The sequence below is a fragment of the Amphiprion ocellaris genome, chromosome 3 (assembly GCF_022539595.1).
Source record: "Amphiprion ocellaris isolate individual 3 ecotype Okinawa chromosome 3, ASM2253959v1, whole genome shotgun sequence".
In the NCBI taxonomy this organism is placed as follows: Eukaryota; Metazoa; Chordata; class Actinopteri; family Pomacentridae; genus Amphiprion; species Amphiprion ocellaris.
In genome coordinates, this window is record NC_072768.1 from 24,722,637 (window position 1) to 24,747,058 (window position 24,422).

Consider the following 24,422-nt stretch of genomic DNA (forward strand, 5'->3'; position numbering starts at 1 on the left):
AATACATTCTTCAATTATTTGCTGAAGGAATTATCTTAATCTGTATCATGCATTTACTGAGTTCATGGTTAAAATCCCTATCCATGTTTTTCCTCTATGGTTGCCTGTAATTCACCATGAAGGATATAACTCTTATGTCTGAAAACTCTGGTTTTAGAAGAGGGAGAAAGTAGTTATGTACACATCATGTAAGTGCAGGACTATCTAAAAACTGCCTCACAGAAATAAGAAGAGCTTGCCCGCACACATACTCCACTTCACAAAAGATTTTCATATGGACTTCATATGGACTCAGACCCGATGAGGATCCAAGAGGGACTGTCAAAAAAAAAAACAAAAAAAAAAAAAACTGTAGAATTTTTTTCTTTTAAAATTTTGTTCTATTATTTATTACAAATGCAACATGTGTTTGTAATAATAACCTATGTGGGTCAGGAAAATGAAGCAATAATGTTTCATGTATTTACCTCTTATGGCAGATTAAAATTCCATATGAATATATAAATATATTTAAAAAGATAGTCTTCTTAATCTCAGCTTCATCTCTCCTCAAACTGCGGCATCAGCAGCTACTCCTGTCTCTTTCCGGGTCAGCCCCAAGCCTGGCAGTGAGCTACCAAGCTGACAGACACCCAGATGTTACAGTCATCATCTACCTTCTCAAGGTCCTCCTTCTCCATGGTCAACAGGTAGTTCCAGCTGATGTCATTTTCCTGTGCATATGTGTGAGTGAAAAGTCAGAAACAGAAAACATGGCTCAGCATTCACCAAATCAAAACTTCTACAGCGGCTCCTGACTCCATGACCTGAACCAGATGTGCCTGCATAAGGCCTTTCCATACAATAACAACAAGCTACCTGCACCTGTCAAACCAAGTCCTTGTACATCAGATAGGACCTAAAACTTGAGCTGACCCTCACTTTAATTTGGTCCAAGCCAATCCAGCACACTAGATCCTTTATGAAGCACTATGAAAAATATGTAAACCACACATCTCGTGACACTTTCCCAAGCATGTAAATGTTATTCCGTTGATAATGCAGCTGTGCATGATCCCACATTTGGGATCACTGTATTTCACCATTACTCTAATACAGTAAAGTACTGTGTGTGCTAGCATGGTATTCCTGCTCACTATATTGGCATCAGTATAATAAGAGAACTGAAATCTGTCACATTAAAAAAAGGAAAAACATTTTTCTGGGAAAAAAAAAATCCCATTGCAGTGTGCAGTGGAGTACTTACAGTCATGATGTCCACAAGGTAGCCAAGATCGAGGCCATGAAGGAGAAGCTCCAGGTCAGCAAGCTTGCTTAGACTGAAGGCAGAGAATTTTTTTGATTAACTACTGACCTAATCTAAAGTATTAACACAAGCACAGTATGGACCAGTTAGGGCATTCACTAAAAATGTCTGATTACTGAGTACTGCATGTTTGTAAGAATGCAAATTTGTCTGAAGGCTGAACAGCAGAATACTGAAAAGGGAGATTGTAAGTGCTTGGTTTAAGGTCTCACAGAAGCAAAAACCTTCTCTACCTAAGTTTCTTTGAGCAATGAACTCCAGCTCTTCCAACTCAGTTGTTCCTGAACTGAACTTTTGACCATGTTGTAGAAAGGATAAGGCAAAAGTAAAGGCATATATATTTTTTTTGCTTTTGGGGATCATTTTGGTTCAAGGAAAGTGTCATTGAGTGTAGATGTATCAGAGTAACTGCAGTGTACTCACAGTTCCAGTTTGACTGTTGGCATGATGGGCTCTACAATGAAGCCTGTCTTCTCACAATGTTTAAAATATGTGAAGCGTGTAATATATGAAATGTGGGAGTTTAACATCTTTGCAGCTGCCATGAGAGAAAGATTGCCAAACTGTTTACAGGCAGTAATTCCTAGTGCCAGACATGGTCAAATACAATGTTTTTGGCTGATGATAATTGCCCAGCAGTGCCTGAATGAACTAAACACTCACGCAAGAGGTTTATTATTGTTTATGTCTAGCTGGACAGTGGTTCAACAACACCTGCAACACAGACACTAGTTCACTGAAAATCCAACAGGGGGCAATAAGTAAACAGGCTGCAGGGAAGACTTGAATATTACTTTGACAATGAAAGAGAAGATGTGTGTAAAGCAAAATTGTATAAATACAGTGATGTGTAACAATTTACCCTGAAAATAATCTTCACTAAACTACTGACCATAAGTGTGATTTTTGTACAATGTCTTTGTACAGTTCTGAGTACACACTGTCCTTAGTTGCTTTACTCTTGATTTACACAAATTCACACTTGAGAGCAGCCCAGTACAACCCCAGCTTCGCAGTGACAAAGTATTAAGTAGTTATTTAGTCTTACACTAGATAAAAGAATCCCAGCTGAAGAACACAAAGATGAAGCAATCAAGGTAGTAGAAAGAACACTATAATAAGGAGAAGATGTGGGAATTACTATCCATGCTTTACAAAATACGGTCATTTTAAACATTAGACATTTGTATAATTTTCTTATGATCTATTGTGAGCAAGCCAGCCTGTCAAAACAGTGAAATACATGTCTGTTTCTCCAGCCAAAGATAAAGAGGGAAGCCAATTCAAATGTAACTGTGTCAAATAGCCCTGAAGACAGTGAATGCAAATTTCAGGTTTCCTTACCTTTCGTTGGAACGTGGCAATTCAGAGTTAGTCTTGAAGAACTTAGAGAGGGTCTCCTTGGAACAGAAGGTCCCAACAGTAGACATGTGGGATGAAGAGGCCAGAATCCTGGCTATCTGTGGACAGACCAAGCAAGAATACTCTATGTGATCTGGCAGCATTTTAAAGATTTATAGGAAATACTTTTGCTAGTAAAGCAAAGCACAACACAAGCACATGCAATGTAAGTCTCAAAAGACTGAGATTCAGGAAACACAACCTTGATGTTCACTTCTTTTGAATGCTATATGAACTTAACACCGACAAGATGAGTCTTTATGTTGCATTTCTAAAGATTATTTAACAAACCTTTTCTTGAAAATATCAAAACAGTAAACTACTGATAGAGGCAATTACACGCATTCAAGAAGCACTTTAGGTACCTGTGTGTGTTTGAACATCTCAGCCAGGTCGGCAGGCCTCTTGCCAGCTTTTGTCTTTATGTTTTTGTCTGCTCCCAGCTGAAGGAGTTTTAGCACTGCCTCCTTTCTGCCATACTGCACAGCTACAGACAAAGCCTGAAAAAATATTTGCCATCAGTCCTTTTGTTTGGTATAACTGTTACATAGACAAAAATGATTCTATATTACATTACAGGAATGCTGCATTGTGCCTTCTGAGCTACAATGCGACCTGCACATCCCCACTTTAGGAATCTCTTTTGACAAAAAAAAATTGACACACTGTGTATCCCTGGCCATCCTGGGCGTTGATATTTGCTCTATGGGACACCAGTATGTTGATGACCTTACTGTAGCCATTCCTGGCTGCCAGTGTCAAGCAAGTCATTTGAGACCTGAGAAAAAGAAGCAGAGAAGAGATAAGGTTACCAGAGAAAAAGGAAAACGTTCAGAAAATAATTAAAAAGAGGAGAAAATACTGACCAAAGGACAGATGAGGATCTGAGTGAAAAGGGTAAATGAATGAGAAGTTGAAAGAATACAGAAATGGTGCCAAAACGAAAGGAGAAAAACAGAGTAACAAAAGGATTAATGATGAGATGACAACAGTGGGGGGAAGTGATCAAATAAAGATTAGGTCAGGAACATAGACAAGTAATGAGTAGAGAAACCAGCAGGGGGAAGCAGACACCACATTATATCTTGGCATTATGGTTGCCACTATGCCACTATTAGTCAGGACATTAAGCATTTAAACTGTGACTGGCCACAATACAGTGAATTACAACTTTAGCACAGGCAGGTTTTCACTCTGGTCCAAACCTACAGCACTCACAGCATAGTTAAAGAGTTGACAATGTGTCTTTGGAGAATATTAATGCCACCATGCTTGACATGATGTAAACAGGGTTGCAAGAGTTTATATAGCTGACAGGATTAATTGATCGCTCAAATGGTTGATCAAGAGAACTAATGATGATAATTACAGCTTAATACCAACTGATTTAAAATATAATTTTAAAGCAGAATGACAAGGATTAACCGGTCCGAACTTCTCAGATGTTGGGAATTGCAGCTTTTTTTTGTCTCATGTCATATAAATGTCAAATGATTTTTGGACAACTGACAAAATGGGCAATATGATGATATAGGCAATTTATAGTTACAATCTCTTACTGGTATAGTTATCAGGGGCTGATGTATTTACAATGTGCCACAGAACACACTGAACACATGGATCACTGGCAGAGAGGTTGAATATGCGGTAGAATTGATTTGAAAAGTTTATTAAAAATAGATCTTGTCATGTTTTTGTGCCTCAGCTCTGGGTGTCCATTAGGGCTGGACGATAAAATGGCTGCTGCAATAGACACTTCATTAAAAGAAATGAGAAAATTGTTAGTAACTTCACTTAAATACATTCGATGCACACAACCATGAAAGCCGATAACGCAAACTCATGAGTGCAGTTGCATGAACAAGCTCCTTCTCTGGCTAACCATACATCTGTATGTACCTGGATCTTCTCATATTCTAACACCAAGTAATGGTGCAGTAACATTTACATTTCTGTACTTTTCTTAATATGAAAATCATACCAAGTTAATACATTACACTTAAACAGAATATGTTTTGGTCCTCAATAATACTGATTTCTGTTGGTGATGCACAAAAACGTTGACACTTTGACAGTTGAGGTAGGGCAAACAATCATTCCATATTCCTTAACCGTGGAGCCCTTTCACTCTGTCACTCCCCCCAGGCTAGTCTGTGGCCGCCTGGGTCTCTCGTCACCACTGTTCGTTGGATCTGAGTCCAAGATGTCACAAGACACCTGGTCCAGGCCAGCGACTAAGAACTTCAACCTCAGCGCAGTAAACCAGCTTAGCCCTGGTCTTTTTTATTTAATCTGTATGGAGGAAAGATCATTCCTTTATCCTTATCATATTATAATGTATTTGTGTAAATTTATCAGCAGGTTATTCATTGTTGTGTTAGTGTTACATTTATTACCTGTGTACCTTTCTAAATTGGCTAAAGTAATTACATTCAAAATAAGGTTGTTAAATTCCAAACAAGAAAAGCACTCAAAGAGCGCAGTACTCCACCAAGGCTGCTTGGTCGTTGTATCATTTCCGACAGATAAGTCAGAATAAGTCCGCAGCGGTCAATTTTTAATAGGATCGCAATCGTGATTGTCATAGTTATAGTTATGCCATGCCGCTATCTCGCAATGATACAGAAATTTTTAACAAATCCGTGGATCCAGACTATAAACCATATCACTGCCAAAATCTAATCAGGTGGTCCTTGTGTTATTTCTGACCTTCCCTGCAAATTTCATCCAAATCCGTTTTTGTTGTCAGTAATGCTGGACACAGACGGAAAGACAGATCAACAGACGGAAGGGCAGAGTAATAAAGCTTTTTTTCTCCTGGCTGTTATTCAAAGTAGGCAATTTAGAAATGATCATTACAAGCAAACTAAAATTTTTTATTGTGACTAATTTTTCAACTATGCTGTCCAAATCTAGTGTCCACTGTCCTCTGCAGAGGAGAAAACTAGACCCATACAGAACCATGTATCAACTCTTCAGATAAACATTTAAGGTACTTGTAGGACATATATTCTACTGCAGTATTTACAGGCAGAGGGTGTGAAATGATTGCACATAAATGGACACTTTTTTCATGCCCCTCAAAAACAAACAATGGGCAAACTGAAGACCTGGTTTTAACAACTTTAACCTTTCTTGCTTATAGTCGTTTCTCTACTGGCTCCATGTGTTTGCTTCCACCTGTACAAGGGCTTTACATAAATAACAACTGTATCTTATCACCTCTGGCTCAAACACAGTGCGTGAGAAAAATACATCAATCCAAAGGGTGGGAAAGTTTGGAGGTAATTAATCACTTCGCTTCATGCTCTTTCAGGTGTGTGTGTGTGTGTGTGTGTGTGTGTGTGTGTGTGTGTGTGTGTGTGTGTGTGTGTGTGTGTGTGTGTCTGCTACAGTGAAAGAAACAGCAAGAGGAAATATCCACACATAAGTAGCCCAACAAAGCACAGGATGTGAATCATACATACATTGATTGTCAGGTCTAATACTTGGACTAACACTAAATGGCCTTAAGTAAAAGGTTTGCTTGTGCCAGTATTTCTTAAAACACTTAAAGAAAACTTCTGTAACTCTTAAATTATGAGATAGACAATGTCGACTCTGGTTATGCAACTGTAAAAAAAAGTACAACTCAATTTGTCCAAAAACAGTAACCATTTCAGTCTATAGTACAAAAAAAACCCAAAGCAGAAAATTAAGAGTGATTTTGTACATTTTGTTACCTACTATTAAAAGGTAGAGATACTACTTGCTTTTTTCAGTTAAAAGAGGATAATGTCTGCTAATCATAGGAACTGAAATCACAAAAATATGTTTTTATATTTGGTCCGTTAAAACTGCTGGTACTGCAGCTGATAGAACACAAATAAGAAAACTGATCAGTTTATTAGTATTCTTTGCAGAGAACATTCAGCCAGAAACATTAGTTTTACTTTGATTTGGCCACAAATGAAAGTGATTTCCTTCATTGTGAGACAGTGTCAGACCTACGTGCACTTCAATACATTATCATGTTTGAATATATGAAGTCTGGTAGTTTTATTATGCAGCTGTTTGTTAGAAAGATTCAGCTGCATTGATCGGTAAAATAAATAAATTACACACATGTAAGTTTTCTACCAGAATTCCTGTCTTACATAATTACAATAATAATTACATAATTTCCTGTCGCAGCTTTTTACTGTCATACATTTTTATATTCCTCACTGTTCTCCATTAAAACAACCTGACGACTGAAGCAGTTGCACGCGATCGGTTCATTTTGTGCAGAAAACACGACCCTGTTGGTGTGGGCGAGTTTGAAGCAGAAAATTTGTGTTTAACAAAAAGTTGAAAACCACCTTCATACCCGTTAACTCTGAGTGAGATTTTAGTTTTTGAGATAGCCTGACTAGGTTAAACTGGCTTCGTAGTTCAATCTCTGATCTGACAAACGCCGTAAACATTATAAAAGCTACACCGGTTAAAATAGAATTGTCCTATGAAATTTAAAATTCCCTTAAAATTTATTAAATACAGGTCCGGGTCCGTATATGATGAAATCTGGGTCTGGACTCCCACCGCAGTCGACCAGTTAGTGACCTGGTGCCTAGTATGTAGTGGATTAAACGAGGCCTCAATTCAGAGAATTTTGCCTCAAGGAATTTTAGTAATCGAATTACTCGAGGAATCATTTCAGCTCTATTTCCAATCAGATAGCACTTCTTTTGTGTAATAGATTAAACACACATTTTTGCCAGGTCTGCGGTCTGCTGCATATGCACACAAAGATGCTTTCCACCTTCGTCAGTCAGCTAAGCAGATAGAGCTGAGTTTAACAATCATCATTGCTTTTACGCAATTAGATCGTCAAACTCTGATGATGAAAAGCATTTTTGTTTGTTGAATGATTCGTTCGATTTTTATATTCACTCATCTCTTGCTTTTTGAATTCTTCGTACAAGTTGGCAGGTCTATCGGCAAGATGCTTCACGAAGTCTGACATGTTCATGCTCCTTGGTCTGTGAAACTTTAAAACATGTTTTGCAGAGGGGCTTTGTGGCTTTATGTGGAGTTTCCCTCCCTGTCGCTTAATTAAGTGAAATAATTCCATGTTTCACTTTAAGTGTCCGCCTTATACATAAGCTGTAGACAGTCGGCATCTGCGCTAGGATTTGCAGTCATATTTTGGGGCACTGAGCACTGTCACAGAGGAAAGGCAGTTGCCACTTTACCTGCAAACAAGTAGAGCTGCAAACACTCACTGCCCTTCTGTTACACATTGACGACATTGAACAGAAATGCTGCTCTTAGCAAGACTGCTGACCAGTTAAAGAACCGGTACTAAAAAACGGGAATTACTACAATTTTTATCAGCAAGATATCACAGTACTTTTCTGGTATCGGTATGTCATGTAACACTATATGTTGGCAGTACGAGTGCTGAGATTTCTACCAATAAATCATATTCAACTGAAGGTGAGCCTATAGAAAAGTGATGTTTATCAAACAGGTATGAATCAGATGTGCTACGTCAACTGGTTAAACAGTAAACACAGCTGCATCTTCCTTTAGTAAATTCCAAGTAAGTGAAAGTTAATGTTCTATGTAAACTCAAACAAATGCAACAATAGCTATGACGTGTATGACAATATCTTTATTCACATGCCGTGCCCACAAATCAGTCACTTCCTCTTTGACTCAGGAGAACGACATAGGTGGTGGCCATTATATTTTTGCTTTCATGTCCTGTGCTAGAGTATTTTCCGAGGGTGGTTTTGCTGTGAGACAGGCACCAAGGTCACACATGTACTGTTTCTGTGTGTTTTATGTGTGTGCATCCTTCAGACTCTCAGTTTCAGTCAGTTCCCAAACAGTCACCTGATCGATATGCAGACAGCTCAGTGTAAACATTGTTCCTCCTATCAGGACATCAAGAACAATGACTATCAGAAATCTCTGATTCACTGTGCCTTGGCCAACACACTCTAAAAACAACAGCAATTTTAAAGTTCTAAAATGACCACATTTACATAAAGGCTTGAAAAGATTATATCTTTACTGACAAAATTAGTGAATTATCATGGACAAATCATGCATAAATAGTATGTTATCTGATTTTATGCAAGCCCTAACTAATCTAATTTTTGTCTCGTTGAGCAGTACCTTCTCCACATCTTTCATTACCCAATGAATTATATCTTACAGGACTGCTACCTAGTAATTAGGCTCCAATTCCTGTCAAAAAGCAGTTTTGAAACAAAGAATATGTATAAATGTTGTACAAAGCACAAAATAAACTACCATGTAAATGTCTCTAACGAGTTCCATGCCTGGAAATGCATGTTTCAGCCTTAAAGTTGCTAAAAATTATTGTACTCTTCTGTTTCTACCACAAGTGTTTTAGGGGAAATCCAAGTCGAGTCTTGAAAATCTTTTTGGTGCTTGAATGCGTCACTCCAGCCTACATATATTTCAAGACAGCCAAAAAACACGAGATAGCATGACTAACTAATTGGCTGTTACTTTCACTGATAACTAATGAGGTCATTTATTGCAATCTACTATAGGATTATTTGTTATATATGACTATTTGTTGCACCTATTTAAAACCACTTATAATTGAAATGTTCCCAAAAGCACCATGGTCTCAGTACCTGTGAAATGGCAGAAGTGTGGAATCACTACAACTCCTCATAGATTGATCCCACCAGCTTTTGGGCTTTTGGCAGGGACTGACCAAAAACCTCCAACAGAGCTCCAGACATCCATCTTTGAATGAAACCCACAGGAAGTATGACCATCATAGCACTCCATCACTTTGGACTTTATAGTACAGAATTTAGGCAGAAGCCACTCTTGACTAAAAAAGACATAAAAGCCTGCTTGGAGTTTGCTAAATGGAACTTGAAGGACACATTGGGGTAGGAGGAAAGAGATGGTATGATGAGATGGAACCTGAACACACTAACTACGCTGACAGACACTGTTCATCACGTGCCAACACCATCCATACAGTAAAGCGTGGTGATGGCAGCATCATGTTATGAGAATGCTTCACAGTGGCAGGCAGAGGAACCATGGTTACAACTGAAGGGACAATTAATGCACGCAAACACGAAGAAGTCCTTGAAGAAAACCTGCTTCAGGAAGCAGTGAGGCTGGGGTGATGGCTCACCTTTCAACAATGACCTGAAACTTATAGCTTAAAGAAAGCTGTAGTGGCTTCAGGACAAGGGTCTGGCAGCCTTCAAGAGGCCAAATTCATGCCCAAACTTAAATCTCACAGAACATCAGTGGAGAGACCTGAAGACAATTTAGAGACGCTTCCCATCCAATGTGATAAAGCTTGAGAAGGTCTGCCATGAAGGTTGCCATAAACTGTCAAATCCATGTGTGCCTAAAAACAATAAAAGCTTTATCTGAGGCCAAAGGAGTTTTTATAAAGTACTGAATTAAGCATTTAAATACTTATTTCTAATTTTCATTTACAATTTTTTTTTTTTTTTTAACAAAGGAAAACAAGTTTTCACTTGCTCACACATGATGGTGACGGACAAAAAAAATCTAATTTTATCCATTTTAAATCATATCTATAATGCAAAATGTGAAAAAAGGAAGAGGTCTAAACAGTTGTAACAGCAACAGCTATTCAGACATCTCTGAAAGACCTGTCTAGTTTTATACACATTCACCTATGTTCAGCTTGGAGAAGCAAGTTTCACCTTTAATGAAACCTTGCTCAGCATAGACCAGTACAGTGAAGGTGAAAAAACAGGGAACATATGGAGGCAATGGACCCCACATCGTGCTCCTGCAGGACTTTGAGAGATGACAGAGAATGCTTGCTTACACTAAGACAGAGGGACGAGCAGCTGGTGTTAATCATTGGTTTGATATTCAGACGTAAGAGCAGATGAGAAGGAGGAGGGGGTTTACCCTCTGCACCCACATGAACCTCATATTCTTCTTTTCCTCTGGATGGTGGGGACTGTTGGCCTCTCATCTGCATCCTTCTGTCCCTTGTTATCTTGGTTTAAATATTTTGTCTGGGTAGGAACCAATCAATTTCCTAATGCTACAGCATATCCATGAGTGACATCAAGGGGTTTTAGGTGGTGTGTGTCGTGCATGTAATGACATGCTGGCAGTGACAGAGTGGCAGAGGAGGGAAAGCTAAACAACAAACCACTGGGGGCTGCATCCACACTTTGACGCAGCAAAATTCCACAGATGGTAACGGTAAAAAATGCCTCAAGAATGACCTGTCTTCATTCTTTTCCACAACATGAAATTTTTCAAGTTCTTCACTGAGGCAGGAAACCAGATTTTATATCCAATCATTGCAATGGCTGACAGATCCCAAATGCCACCAGTCATTTGTTTTAATTTATATTGTTCTCTGCATCAGAATATTAAAGACATTTTAGACAATATTTGGTAGGTTCCAACACTTGCTGCTTCAATGTATTGAGGGGAATTCACACAACCAATATTTTGGAAGTGTCCATGCAATGTTTTGTGACATCTGTGTCTCTTCCAGTCCACATAAAATATGCTTAGAATCTGATGGATGTTTTAATCCACACAAACAGAAAGAAATGTGTGTCACTCGGGGAGTAATCTAAAAATATTTTGTGAGATATTTTTAACAACAATTAATCTGATGATGGAGTCACTATAGACAGCATGTTCACCAGTAAGTAAAAAAATCTGTTTTGGCTTAAGGTGAAACGGACCATAGTATCTTGTTGTCTTCTGAGAAAACGGGAGATGGTATGTTTTGTCAGGTGCGTACTTTTATTCTGGATACCGATGGTCCACATCTTTGCATGATTTACTGTTAAAAATGATAGTTATTTATTCTATGCTGGACCTTCATTCAGCCCCTTAGTTCACCTCCCCAAGAGAGAGGCCATCTTAGCATCTGTCTTATTATTGACCCCGCTCCAGTGACCCTTATCAGCTCAGAAGCTGTTGTCTGCAGAACAAACAATAAAAGTGAGTTTTCACTTCTTTTTTACTCAAGCTATCAACTTCCTAAATACATATACAGGGTGTCCTCGGTTTACAATGTCCTCGACCTACGGTGCTTCATTGTTACTGGACATGGGCGGGTCCTTGGTTTACGACGTATGGCATTTTGCCGTTACATCGGAATTGGTTACATGGAACTAGTTGGCCAGCGGAGTGGACAAATGCGTTGTCACTGCGAGCGGAGCAGATGAATACGTTGTCACACAGCGAGCAAAGAGGATGAATACATCGTCACGCGATGCTATAAGACGGCTTTGTTTACATTCGCCTGTTGTACGCCACATTGGATTGTGCTACATTCGCTAACTTTTTGCGCTTCACTTTGGCTCCCAAGCATAAATCAGACTCTTCTGATGGCAATGTTTTGAAGAAAAAGAAAGCCATGTCCATGGAAGAGAAATGTCTGAGCCTGAATCTGGTCAAAAATATGTATATGACGACACAACAGCACACTGAACAAATACAGCAACAGCATTAACATGAAAGGTTATGGAAGATTCACTGTTTACGTGATTGATTTTACATCAGTTTGATGGGGAGGTTTGATACATTCAGGACAGACTGAAAAAAAGGTTAAAAAATTGTCCTGAAGACGATTACTGACACAGGGCAGGCCACGGGAGGTCAAAGCTAAAAACGCTGGCAGCTGGCAGAGTGCTGTAGTGATGCGGATGAATGGAAAGTTGACCAGAAGGTAAAGTGTGGTAGGAAAAGGTGCACAAGCAACAGGGATGAGGAATGAGAGGACTGTCAAGAAAAGTCGATTAGAAAAACTTGGGAAGGGCGCCCAGATAGCTCAACTGGTTGAGCGGGCAACCCATGAACAGGGGCTATAATCCCCGACGCAGCGGGGGGTTCGATTCCAGCTCACAGCCCTTTACTGCAGGTCTTCTCCTCTTTCTTCTCCCCAACTTTCCTGTCTGCTTCTCTACTGAACCTGTCAAATAAAGCCAAAAATGGCCAAAAAAAAAGAAAAACTTGGGATATCGTCGCTAAGAGTGAACTGAGGCTGGTGTCAGTACATGAACAAAAACCAGGAACACACACGTCTTCAGGAAAGAGGCTACAACTGTTACATACCCAATACCAAGCCACTCCTGAACCAGAGACAACATCAGAAAGGTATTGCGTTTAACCTGGGCTGAGGAGAAAAAGAACTGGATTGTTGCTTAGTGGTGCAAACCCAGTATTCAAATTAAAGTAAATTTTGAATTTTATTTGGAAATCAAGGTCCTCGAGTGTGGAGGAAGAGTGGAGAGACACAGAATCTAAGCTGTTTAAAAACCAGTGTGAAGTTTCTGCAGTCTGTGATGATTTGGAAAGCGGTGTTATCTGCAGGTGTCGGTCCACTGTGTCTTACTAAGTTCATGATTAACGCAGCCATCTACCCAGAGATTTCAGAGCATTTTATGTTTCCACCTGCTGACAAGCTTCATAAAGATGTCGATTTCCTTTTCCAGTCAGACTTGGCACCTGTCCACAGTGTCGAAATTACGACCAAATGGTTTTACTGACCATGATATTATTGTGCTTGATTGGCCAGCCCAGTATGGTGTATTGTCAAAAGGAAGATGAAAAACACCCAATTTAAAAATACAGACGAGCTGAAGGTCACTATCAAAGCAACCCTGGCTTCAATAAGACCTCAGCAATGCCACAAGATGATCGCCTCCATACCACACTACACTGATGCAGTAATTTGTGGTAAAGGAGCCCCAACTATTGCATGCATAAATTACCATACTTTCAGAAGTTTGACATTTCCGTATCATAAATCCTTTTTCTGTATTTCAGATACTGAACTTCTGATATTAATGAGCTAAGCCATAATTAAAACAAAAAAAATGCTTAAAATATTTCAGATTCCAGAAATAGAATATATGAAGTTTACCTTTTCGAATTAAATTACAAAACAATGAACTTTTGCACAATATTGCAACTTTTTGGGCTGCACTTCTACCTTTACTTCAAGTTTGTATGTATAGCATAAATTTATGACATTAATACAGCACATAAATGGCGGAGAAATTACAAGCAGTGTGGTTTGTCTTTAAAGAATAAAGAAAAGCAACTATCAAATCCACAGGTAACAATGGGCAAATGCACCAGAATAAGAGCTTACATGGACTGGATTGCTTAGTGGTTAGGCATGGACTTGCTAACCGACATATCAAAGGTTTGGACCCATAAATTAGCAAATCCGTGCATACTGGTTTCCATCTAAATGTGTAAAAAAAAAAAGTTTCTAAAATCCTCCTGCCCACCCTTTACACTCAGTGTTTGTTTGTCTGTCTGTCTGATACTCGTCTGTACATGCACATGCCATAACAGGACATTCCAAACAAAACACACAAATATACACACACTGTATGGAGCACAGTGGTGCATAATGCTACCACATGGCAGCTAAACATAACGAGAACCATCAAAGGAAATTTGATCCAGCACCTCTTGTTTTTCCTCCCCTGTTCTAGTGAAGTCTGAAGTGTTTCTATTTGTCCTACATCAAAAGGGGTGTGACTGTGCGTACTGTGTTGAAAATCCCATAAATATTTTGACCTGAAACACATCTGTACCCCCCTCACCTGTCCACCATGTTGGGATCAGCATTTCTGGACAGCAGAAGCTCCACACAACATGCAATTTTGTCTTCACTGGCAGAAGCCGTGCAGCTGGCCATGAGCACTGTGAAGTGATCTGTGGGCAAGAACAACAACAATTTTATGAGTCAGTTTTATTGACACAAACATTTAGTTTAGCGCAGATTATTAAAAATTACATTAAAATTGTAAAAAGCTGGTAACAATTGAAAAAGCATAAAGACAGCCACAGACAAGAGACTTTTTAGCTTTTTTGGCTTGCAGTTTACCAGAGGGCAGCTCTTTTCTGTAGCTGACAATATTTCAGAGAAAGCCTCCAGAATAAAACAGTGTGGGGTTAGAAGATGAGATTTTTGTTAGAATGTAGCCTGTATTTTACAAACAGCCAACACTGACCAATTTCTGAGTCTTGGACAGCTTCAAAGTCAGGTTACTGAGATATCTAGGGCTACTTGGTTGCTTCAATTACCTGATTAGAAATAATTTCGTAATTGAAGTAATATAGACAGGTAGGTATGAGTGATTATTTTAAGAGATTTGCCACCTATATTTTAATGTTTGAGGTTGGTTGTCACCGTTTTAAAAGGCAAAATTACAGCTAAAATTCTTTGTCATTGCATCTGTCACACCTGGCTGCCTAGCATTCAATAGATCAGACTGTGTCTCTAAGGATACAATATCCCTCAGTTTCAACTGTGTTAAATTTGACATTAGAACCCCGTATTTCACTCTTTTTAAGTCATTTCTGACCACAAGTTACATGTGTTGCAGTCACAGTAAGTGGGATTAAAGGCCTCTCTGTCCACTGCCACCTAGTAGCACATTCTCATGCATGTGATGCATTTCAGGGACATCTTTAAATTGTAACTTTATTGAAAAACCCTGGTTACTCTTCTCCCCATTTAAACTGCATAAGTCTCTGCAGGCACATCAGTCCCACCGTTCTATGCACCAACACAAGTAAACTCTCAGCCTGGAAAAACTGTATTATGATAAAACAGCCAAAGTTACACATGTATTTCAAGAGTACAGCTATGACTGTATGGTAATAATAACATCCCAACAACTGTAAAAAAAAAAATGGCAAGGTATAGTACATTTGATGTTTCGCACTGATATTCTGAACTAACATGTTCAAAAAAACACTTATCCTGTACCATGAAAAGTGTGCGGTCAGCAGAGCAGAGCATGTAATTCGCAATTGTACTATATACACTACTGTGCAAGACTGATTAGAGGAAAAAGAAATATCTTGTTTTTTCATCATAATGAAGTCATACATCATGCTGTAATAAGGAGAAGAAAAAGGTCTGGACCAGAAACCGGTGATGGAGATGGATAGCTGTTTATCTGGAATCAGGAAGTGTGGCAGCCTTTATAGGACTGTAACTCCAGAGGAGTTGTGTCCTCATCTTGCCCTGATAAGAGCAGAGAGACCCATGGCAATGTTCTCAATTCCTGTTTTCTTCTCGCAGTAACCGAGTACCCAACCTGTGTGCATCTAATGTGTTTGTGTGTTAGCTTGTATGTGAGTGCACAAATACCTGGGTCTCTACATCTGTATGTGGGTTTCTGTGTCTTTGTGGCTGTGCATGTTTGGCTCTATATCAGTGTGTGAATGTGTGTATGTTTATATTATGTGTGTGTGGGTGTAAACCAGACTGCCTGGTTTGCGTCTTCGGAGGAATGGAGTAAATAAATCTGAGGCCTGAGAATTAGTGAGAGGGCATGAGAGCAGCACGGTGACCGTTATCAATCACTCATGCATTCCTCTGCTTAGCCTCGCTGCTTGGACGAACGCCATTGGGACGTGACCACACGTCATCCTCTTGTTTAATTGTTTCCTTCACCTGCCTCCAGCATCAGATGCCAAGAACATGTGAAATGAGTCACACACGCAGTTGAACTTGGCATTGTGGACTGAGAATTAATTGAGATCAGATATCAACAGCATGACTAGTGCTGAGGTTTCAAACTTCAGTCTGGGGACTTCAAGCAGAAAAATGAGGGCTTCTAGTGGACACTCAGGAAAAGCAAGTATGAAGTGATTTTTTTATAACATTTTATAGGTACCGCAGGGGGAAAAAAAACGGTGTAGCAATCAAACCCTCTCACACAATGTCAGCTGGTATGGGCTCCAACCATCTAAAACCCTCTACAGAATAAAGTGGGTATAACTAATGCTTGGATAGGTGGATACTTAACTGTAAACAGCATTATTATTAATGATATTTTTGCCCTTAAAGTATCGGTGATCCATTATCATCAGTAAATAACTCTTAGCCTGTTGTGTGTGCTGCCCCTTGTGAATGTTGTTCATTACGAGAAAATGTGCAATTTTTTTGGAAAACATCATGTACAAAACCAGATCATATATCATTATCAGATATCAACACTTCAAAGGATACCTTCAAGTCAAAAAAGATCACACCACAATAGGAACATGGGCCAGCTACATGACAACTGGGTCAAAATTCTCTCTTGTCACAGATTCACTGATGTAACTACTACAGACGCTTTGCTGCTGCACAGTAGTAATAACTTTAACAACAGAAAATGCTTCAATTTATTTGCAATCTGTCAATTTACAGAAGTCAAAGGTCAGAATAGCCACGATTCTATGGGAGCTAGTGGGAGACGGCTAAAACGCCATTTTGACCAAAAATTAAATGTAATAACTCATCCTTGTTTTGACTGAAGTGGGGTCAACTGTTATATAGTGGACTCCACTCCTGTGCACAACTGAAAAAAGTCTTACCTAACAGCAAATCGTTTAATGTTTCTCAACTGTCCTACAACTGCATTGTGCAAAAGGACACATGATTTTTACATGTGTAAAACCGCAAACCTCAACACAGAAGAGTTCTGCTCCCATGCTAATTTTACCCAGACTGACCTTGATCCAACAGATGCCTTTAATTTTTCTTGCTTTGAGATGATGGTGCAGTGTCCAAGAACTAAAAACAACACCAAGGATCAGTGGTGTGTTTCTGTAAGAATTCCTCTTTGGCGTCATCACCATTAAGTAGTGGCATATGAAGCATATTGGTGCATAGTTATGATTGGTTCCCTGGTCTATGGCTAAAGCAGATGAGGAAATTGAAAAAAGGTGCCACAAAGAAAGATATCTCAACATCAACACAACAGGGACCATCAGGAGGATTACGTATGGCTGTTTAATATTCAAGCCTGGAAGGCAAAACATAATGGTGTTGCCTAATCAGATCATCTACTCTGATTTTTACTTTTTTTCCCTGAAGAGTGGTGAGTGACAGAACACAAAGATCCCTAAAAACGCTCTACTTCAACATTTTAGATATTCACTAGTATCATTATGACAGTGTTTACAAAAATGTAATGATTGGTGTTTTATTTGATCAATGCCTTCTTTTGCTTTCATTGCAGAGTGATCCTGTGCAAGACGCTGAACCTTAGACTGCTCCAATCAGTGTATTTTTGCGTAGAATTAGACCTAACAAATCAATGAATGACAAATACTACAAATAAGTGTATTGTTCTGCTCTCAGGTTAGAAATCCTACATATGTACACTCAATTTATCTTATATGTTGATACATGGTGCCTGTGAGCCGACTGAGAGTTAAGTTTTACATCCAGCTAAAAATAAGGTTTTCAGGTATTATTGGAAATCCTGTAATTTCCTAATTTCATTGTTATGCTACACAGTTATTGTTCAGGTTTCAAGTGTACAAGTTACCAGTATTACATTTTGTCAACTATATTTATTTTCATTTGGTGATTAAAGAACTATGCTATTGTCAAACGTGCCAACTATGGCCAGAGTGGAAACACACTCACTTGCTCACTCATGCAGAGACACTGAACTGAGGTAGGATGTAGATCAAGATTAGGGGGTGAGTATTGAGTATTGTTAGGATATTATCAATATCAGTAATGCAGTTATTTCAGAACAGAGAGTACATTTATGTTGAGAACAGGAAGAGGATTGGGCCAACACAGCCAGCTACACAGTGTTAATACTTTTTAAGATTTTACTGGAGTTGTAACTTTTCAAAGTAACTGTTAATTTTTCATTTTCAGCTGGCGCTACAATTGTGTACATTTATGAACTCTGAGATTTCATCTGATAATGAGTGGTACCGTGACTTAGGTCAACTGGTCATATTTATCTCTTGCTACCTCTAACTGTTGAGAGTGGACTGGCTCCAAAATCAGACAAGCCACTTTGCTGAAACTTCAAAACACAGCAAACACAATCCAGACCTTAAGTCTTTGGACCGTTATGTCTTTTTTGTTGTTGTTCATTCTCTGTGCTTCAGCATATTCAGTTTGAAAAAAAAGAAATTAAAGCACCAAGTTCCTGCTTTAATGTGAGTGAGGTTTATGCCGGTATTGTAAGAAGTGTGTCAGTGATGCAGCACTTCCATCACAGTGTCCAGTAGTAAAGGTTCACAAGTTACTGGACATTTTTTTTATTACACCATGTGTCCAAGAGAGACCTGTGTGTCGTTTCCACATTACTTCACACTAGGGCTGCAGCTATCGATTAATCAAGTAATCATCTGTCTCTGTCTCGTGCATGTTATGGCATCAAAAGCGGAAGTAAGCGCGCTGTGCAACCGAAATAACCGTCCCACATATTATTGCCGGGATGGTAATTTCTGTTGCACAGCGCGCGCCCTACCTCACACACAAAAGAGCTCACACATGGCTGACTGAGTGTTTGTGTTACGACTGATGTGAAATTGTCTGTCAAAATGAAGAGTAATGAAGGAAGTAATAAGATAATAAACAAAGCAAAAATCTGAAAATAGACATCAAAAGTAGTTGTGTACATTCTAAAAAAAAAAAAAAAAGCAGGCGTTCATAGGAAGTTAAATATGGCAAACTACCTTAAACTCAAAATGTGTTTGCAGAAATAAGTTTGAATAGCATCTCCTCAAATATATTGTTCTGACCTTTGCTGAAATTTGCATTGGCTCCTTTGTCCAGTAGCAGTTTGGCCAAGTCGTAGTTAGCCACACTGACGGCAGCCATCAGAGGAGTCCATTCAAACCCAAGCCTGGTCTCCACATCCACACCTGCCCACAACAAAACAAAATAAGTGAATCAGTAACATGTAAGAAGGGCTGAAGAGATGTATACATGTAAATCACAGTAAAACAAGAATCCAATGGAAAGCTTCCTGTCGACTGTTACTTTTTTTGTAATATTGCAATATAACTATTATTTAAAGCTAACTGTGAAGGTGTGTCATACAGAAAATAAAATGAGTACTTGCCATTGTCCAGCAGCTGCTCAACAGTCGCAATGTCTCCTTTACTGATGGCTTGTTTCAACTTTGACACACTATCTTCTGCATGTGGTACAGGAGCATCAAGTTCCTAAGAATACGGTCAAATCTTTACAAATGAATGTAAAACATTTTTACCCAAAATAAATGCAACATTTGGGAAATGTACCAAATGAATGTCTCTGGATGTCACGCTGACATACGGTCTCAAGAACTTAAGGGAAAACACTCCTGTGATAGATATATGAGAATATGGGGTGAAATTCAGCACAAAAAAATTCTGCCATCAGGTGTGGGCAGCAATTCTAAATATATTTTTCTCATCAAGTGTCAATGCAAAGAGCAAGGACTGTCATTTTGACACTGGAGAGTATGTCGCCTATACCATGTCCCAGTTCCACTCAACAAACTGGTGCTACACAGTATATGGACTGTACACTAACCGGTTTTATAAGACATACACTGCACAAGTGCTGTAACTCATTACACTAGGAAGTTGTACTCTCAGGAATTTCTAAATTTGGGTGCCAATGAAATAATAAGTCAAGAGCAAGACAACAAATACGAAAAATAAGGTTAAGGAATGTCTTTCACCATTGTTTAGCTAATCTGGTGTATGTCACTTTAAGAGGCCTGGAGAAAACAAGTTAGGGTCTGAAGGGTTAAAAAAAAGAGGCGCAAAGAGCACCATTGTCACTACATTTGGTTCTGTACGTTAATTAAACTAACAACATTGCTAAACATAACATTTTCCACCAGCCATTAAGTTTTCTTCTGTTCGCATATTGCCACAAAGAGGGGTTTAGCTTGCTAACCCCCACGATAAGACATCAACAGATGTTTAGGTTGCTGCGTTGCAGTAGCTGCTAGCTAGTGCTATCAGTCCGTTTTAGTGTCATTAATCCGAATGAGAAAATAAGAATGGCATTTTCTAAAATAACCTGGATGCAAGAAGACTTTTTATCCGGGTATTGCCCGATGTCCCACTCGTCGTTGCTGGCGTCGCTTTCGTCTCCAGCTGGGTAGGCGTAGTCCATGAAGTTTGCCATAACTCCGGCGCGCCGTTAACGAGCTGAGACACCGGGCTGAATGTGGAGGGACACAAGCCTCAAGTGCGTCAAACTGCGCCTCGTTTCGGCTCGATGGTGGGCGGAGTTTGACACTTTAAGGACCACACCTGTAGTCATGTAGCTATCTGGGAACAACTACAAAATATGGAGTCTTTTCCAAGCTTGCACTCTTTTGGTAAGTTTACTTTTACCCAATTGTGGCTTAAATGACTTGTGTGCTGTGTTTCTTTTCCTCTCCTTGCGAGCCTTACTGCTATAGGAGGAGCTAAACACTAGCGTTGGCTATCTTGTTAGCGTAAGTAAGTTAACTTTAGCCTGTAGCTAAACGTATCACATACAGTCTATGGTATCACAGCATAGCTAGAGTCAATCCCACAATTACTCTTTGGCATGCCAGATTTTGTTGTTTTCATTTAACCAATAGGTTTCTTGTCGGTGGAAATCATATAAACTAAGGAAATGGAGAGATGGTAAGACACTGTTCAGGTGATAAATTTGGACTAATTCTGTTTTATTTACATTTTGAAAGTACAGTTTCTACAGCATTTGAAATGTTCCTGGTCTAGAGCAACCATGAAGAGCTGATTTACTAGTTTTCTGGTCTGTTACTAGTCAATTGCAAGTCATGGCTATCACTTGTCAGTTTAGTAAGAACCTCATGTTGTGCATCGTGACTGCTCACTGGAGGGGGAGAGGCTGTGAAGCCATACTCAGCTGTTTTCAAGTGCTAGTTGTCAAAGAGCATAATCCAAAAGTACTAAAGGTTCCACACTGTGAAAAATCTCTAAGTGGTGGTAAGAAGCCAAAAGTGATGGCAAGAAGGATAGTTTGAGAGGCAGAGAAGAATGTGAGACCATCCTAATGAATCTGAGTAATCCTGGTACCAACATCTCAATCACACATGACAGCAGACACTGAACAAGGCTGGTTTCCACGAACATAGACCAAAGAAGACTCCACTTCTACAAGGCAGCCACAAAGCATTTGCAAAAGCTCACCTGGACAAAGCAGAGAGTTTTTGGTCATTAAATCCGTGGTGAGAGGACATTGGAGCTGTGTGGACACAAACGTGTTTCATGTTTGGCACAAGAAAGGAGTATTTTTTCAACCCCAAAAACCCTATCCCCATGATCAAGCATGGTGGTGTGAATGTAATTCTTTGTTCATGTTTCTCACCCCATAAACCAGTAAACAACATCATGAGAAAAGAGGACAACATTAAGATTCTGGAGGAAAACACCAGGCAGTCTGCAGAAGAAACTTGTGGTCAAGAAAAGAATACCAGAAAACAGCATAAATGTGTTGGAACATCCCAGCCAGAATCCAGGCCTGAATCCTACTGAAAATCTGTGGAGGAACTGAAGATGGCAAGGAGGACTTTGAGATCATAACCTAGAGGACTGGAACAAAAAACTCCAGTGGAGACATGCAGAATGATTGTTAACAGCTTTGTCAGTCAATACTAAAAATAAATAGTATAAATAGTTTTAGGTCATACATTTTGTGTACTTTTTTTTTAAAAAGTTAAAAGTAAATAAATAAATCAACCATGTGTGAGGTCCTAAATAATTTTGCCCTGAACTTTATACACAGTTGTAAATATAGTTGATGTTAGCCAGCTAATATTATTGGTCAGCTAACTTACTATAGCCAAGGAATGAAAGCAAGCATTTGCACTTAAAGTGTAAATGTTTCTTTGTCATATTATGCAAGCTAGATCACCAGATGTATCATTTATTTTTCTGTTAACCTTGTGTCAACAGTAGTGTTTTTGTTGTATGTCCAAAAGATACTCTGGAAAAAGAGAAAGAGACCCCAGTGGCTTTATGTTACTTTTAATTTTAGGGTTGTTAATATGACAGGTGAGTGGTTGGGTGCTGCCTATTGTGTACATTTTATTTAAAATTATTTTTCTATTAAACATTTAAAAACAGGCCACTTAGGCGTTGCTCCCTTTCATGCCAACAGAAATGCTCAAACACTATGTAGTGAGTTGTGTGAAGTCCTTTTTAAAGCTTCTGCACACCTACAAATCACCCACACAGGTATTTTCCGATATTTACTTAAGTACACCTTCTTGTCACATTGGATATTTACAAACTGTGCTTGACTGACATCTAGCTTATTTAAAGTTTATTTTTGTTGCACCAGAGTGGGATGTTATATCCCTAAATTATCATAAAATTTCAGAATGACTAAACTTTATTACCTTTTCTAAGGCAGGATTTATTGCAGAACTCTTGTATACCTACTGAACTGGCAACTGAATGTGTACGTGACAGTCTGCTGAGATGTCTGACTTTGGTACAGTCTTATCCAGCTGCAGGGGACAGTCAGTGTCCAGTAGAGGTCACTCTTTCCTCTAGCCAAGCCTTATAACTTCTCTGCTTTAAGCAGCAAACAGTCCTTTGGTTTTCTCCTTCAGTTCCATTTAAAAAGCAGGTTTATGTTTATCCTTTCTCTCACACTCAGATAATTACCAGATCCAAATAATTTTTTAAGAAGCAGGAAATTAAGTCAGAGTTCTATACGAATACATGTACTACCTCTTTGACAGCCTCTGTTTAGTTTTGGGGAGGCAGAGAGCATATCCTATTTAGTATTAGATCAGTTATTTTTCAAAGAGATGGCACTGTTAGGTTTAATTTGGTAACATGCACATATTTTCTTCTGGTTGTTTCTTTCTAATGCATATTGGCTGCTAGCTGGGCTTAAGTCATATTTTGTGTAGATGATTACCTCCCCTTGGTCAGTGGCATCAGGGAGAGTTAAAGAGCTACGAGTTTAGTGCAGTTTTCTGTGTGGTTGAATTTAGTGTTTCTACCTGAAAAGCTGAAATGAAACCTGCACCCTTGAACACCACTGTGCCTCTGACTCTTCAATACAGAAAGTTAGACTTTGTGCCATTATAGCATAACTATATCATACAAAATTCTTACTGGATTATTGGCTTGAGCATGATTTTAATGTACATTTGTTGCCACAGCCTGTGGCTCACTCTTGTCGTAACTACAGCTGAAGTGCTGACTGTGAAGATTAGACACAGTTTGTATGTTAATATACTCAGCAAAGACTCGCTGCTTTTTATCTCTGTTCCTTTTTGGAATGTCTTGAGGTTTTGATCCTCCCTCTCCTGAAACTGATTAAAAAGCTTCAAGTTCACTTAGGTCTCCTGAAAGTGCTTCTGCTGTTTTCTGATTTATATAAAGGACGCTGAGTGGAGCTCAGCATTCAGAGGTATTTCAGCAGACCAGCAGTGGCTTATGAAATAATTTCACTCTAAAACCTGTGGGCTTTGTTGTTCATGTTATTTGTGTTTCCAAAAGAAGTATGATGCCCTGTATACATTTTATGACAAATAAGATTTTTTGTCTTGCTCTTATTAATGCATATTGACATTTAACTGTTATATTACTGAATTTAGATTTTTTTTTCAACACTTTTTGACTGACTTCTAAGTCATTTCAAGTTTGTTTTGGGTACTTTGGACGCAGTTGGGAACATAACAAAAGGGCAAGAAGAAATCTAATGATTTAGTCTGAATACAAATAAAGTTAAAAAAAAAAAAAAAAATTTCCAGTATGATTTGTGGATCTGCCAGTCTTTCCTGCATCTGTCTGATGAGGTGGCCTCAGTCCATCAGCTGCCTGTTGCTTCTTCAACTTGTTGCCACAATATGCAACCTGAGGCTCGTCGGCGTGGAAATGACGTGTCTCCGCAAGTGTTTTTGTGAGCCCATAAAGGATGGCCTGTCCT

General features: G+C 39.0%; 1 protein-coding gene across 1 annotated transcript in view; it reads right to left on the bottom strand.

Moving 5' to 3' along the window:
• Positions 1–20,775, bottom strand: part of asz1 (ankyrin repeat, SAM and basic leucine zipper domain containing 1) — a 33,208-nt gene extending 12,433 nt beyond the window's left edge. The window contains exons 1-9 of the mRNA XM_023276610.2: positions 20,538–20,775; positions 19,585–19,687; positions 19,262–19,384; positions 14,308–14,419; positions 3,374–3,485; positions 3,073–3,207; positions 2,651–2,766; positions 1,247–1,319; positions 657–713 (exon numbers count right to left, since the gene is read on the bottom strand). Of these exons, the coding sequence (XP_023132378.1) occupies positions 657–713; positions 1,247–1,319; positions 2,651–2,766; positions 3,073–3,207; positions 3,374–3,485; positions 14,308–14,419; positions 19,262–19,384; positions 19,585–19,687; positions 20,538–20,645 (939 nt within the window). The 5' untranslated portion in view covers positions 20,646–20,775. The remainder of the gene's footprint in view (positions 1–656; positions 714–1,246; positions 1,320–2,650; positions 2,767–3,072; positions 3,208–3,373; positions 3,486–14,307; positions 14,420–19,261; positions 19,385–19,584; positions 19,688–20,537) is intronic.
• Positions 20,776–24,422: the final 3,647 nt, after the last annotated feature.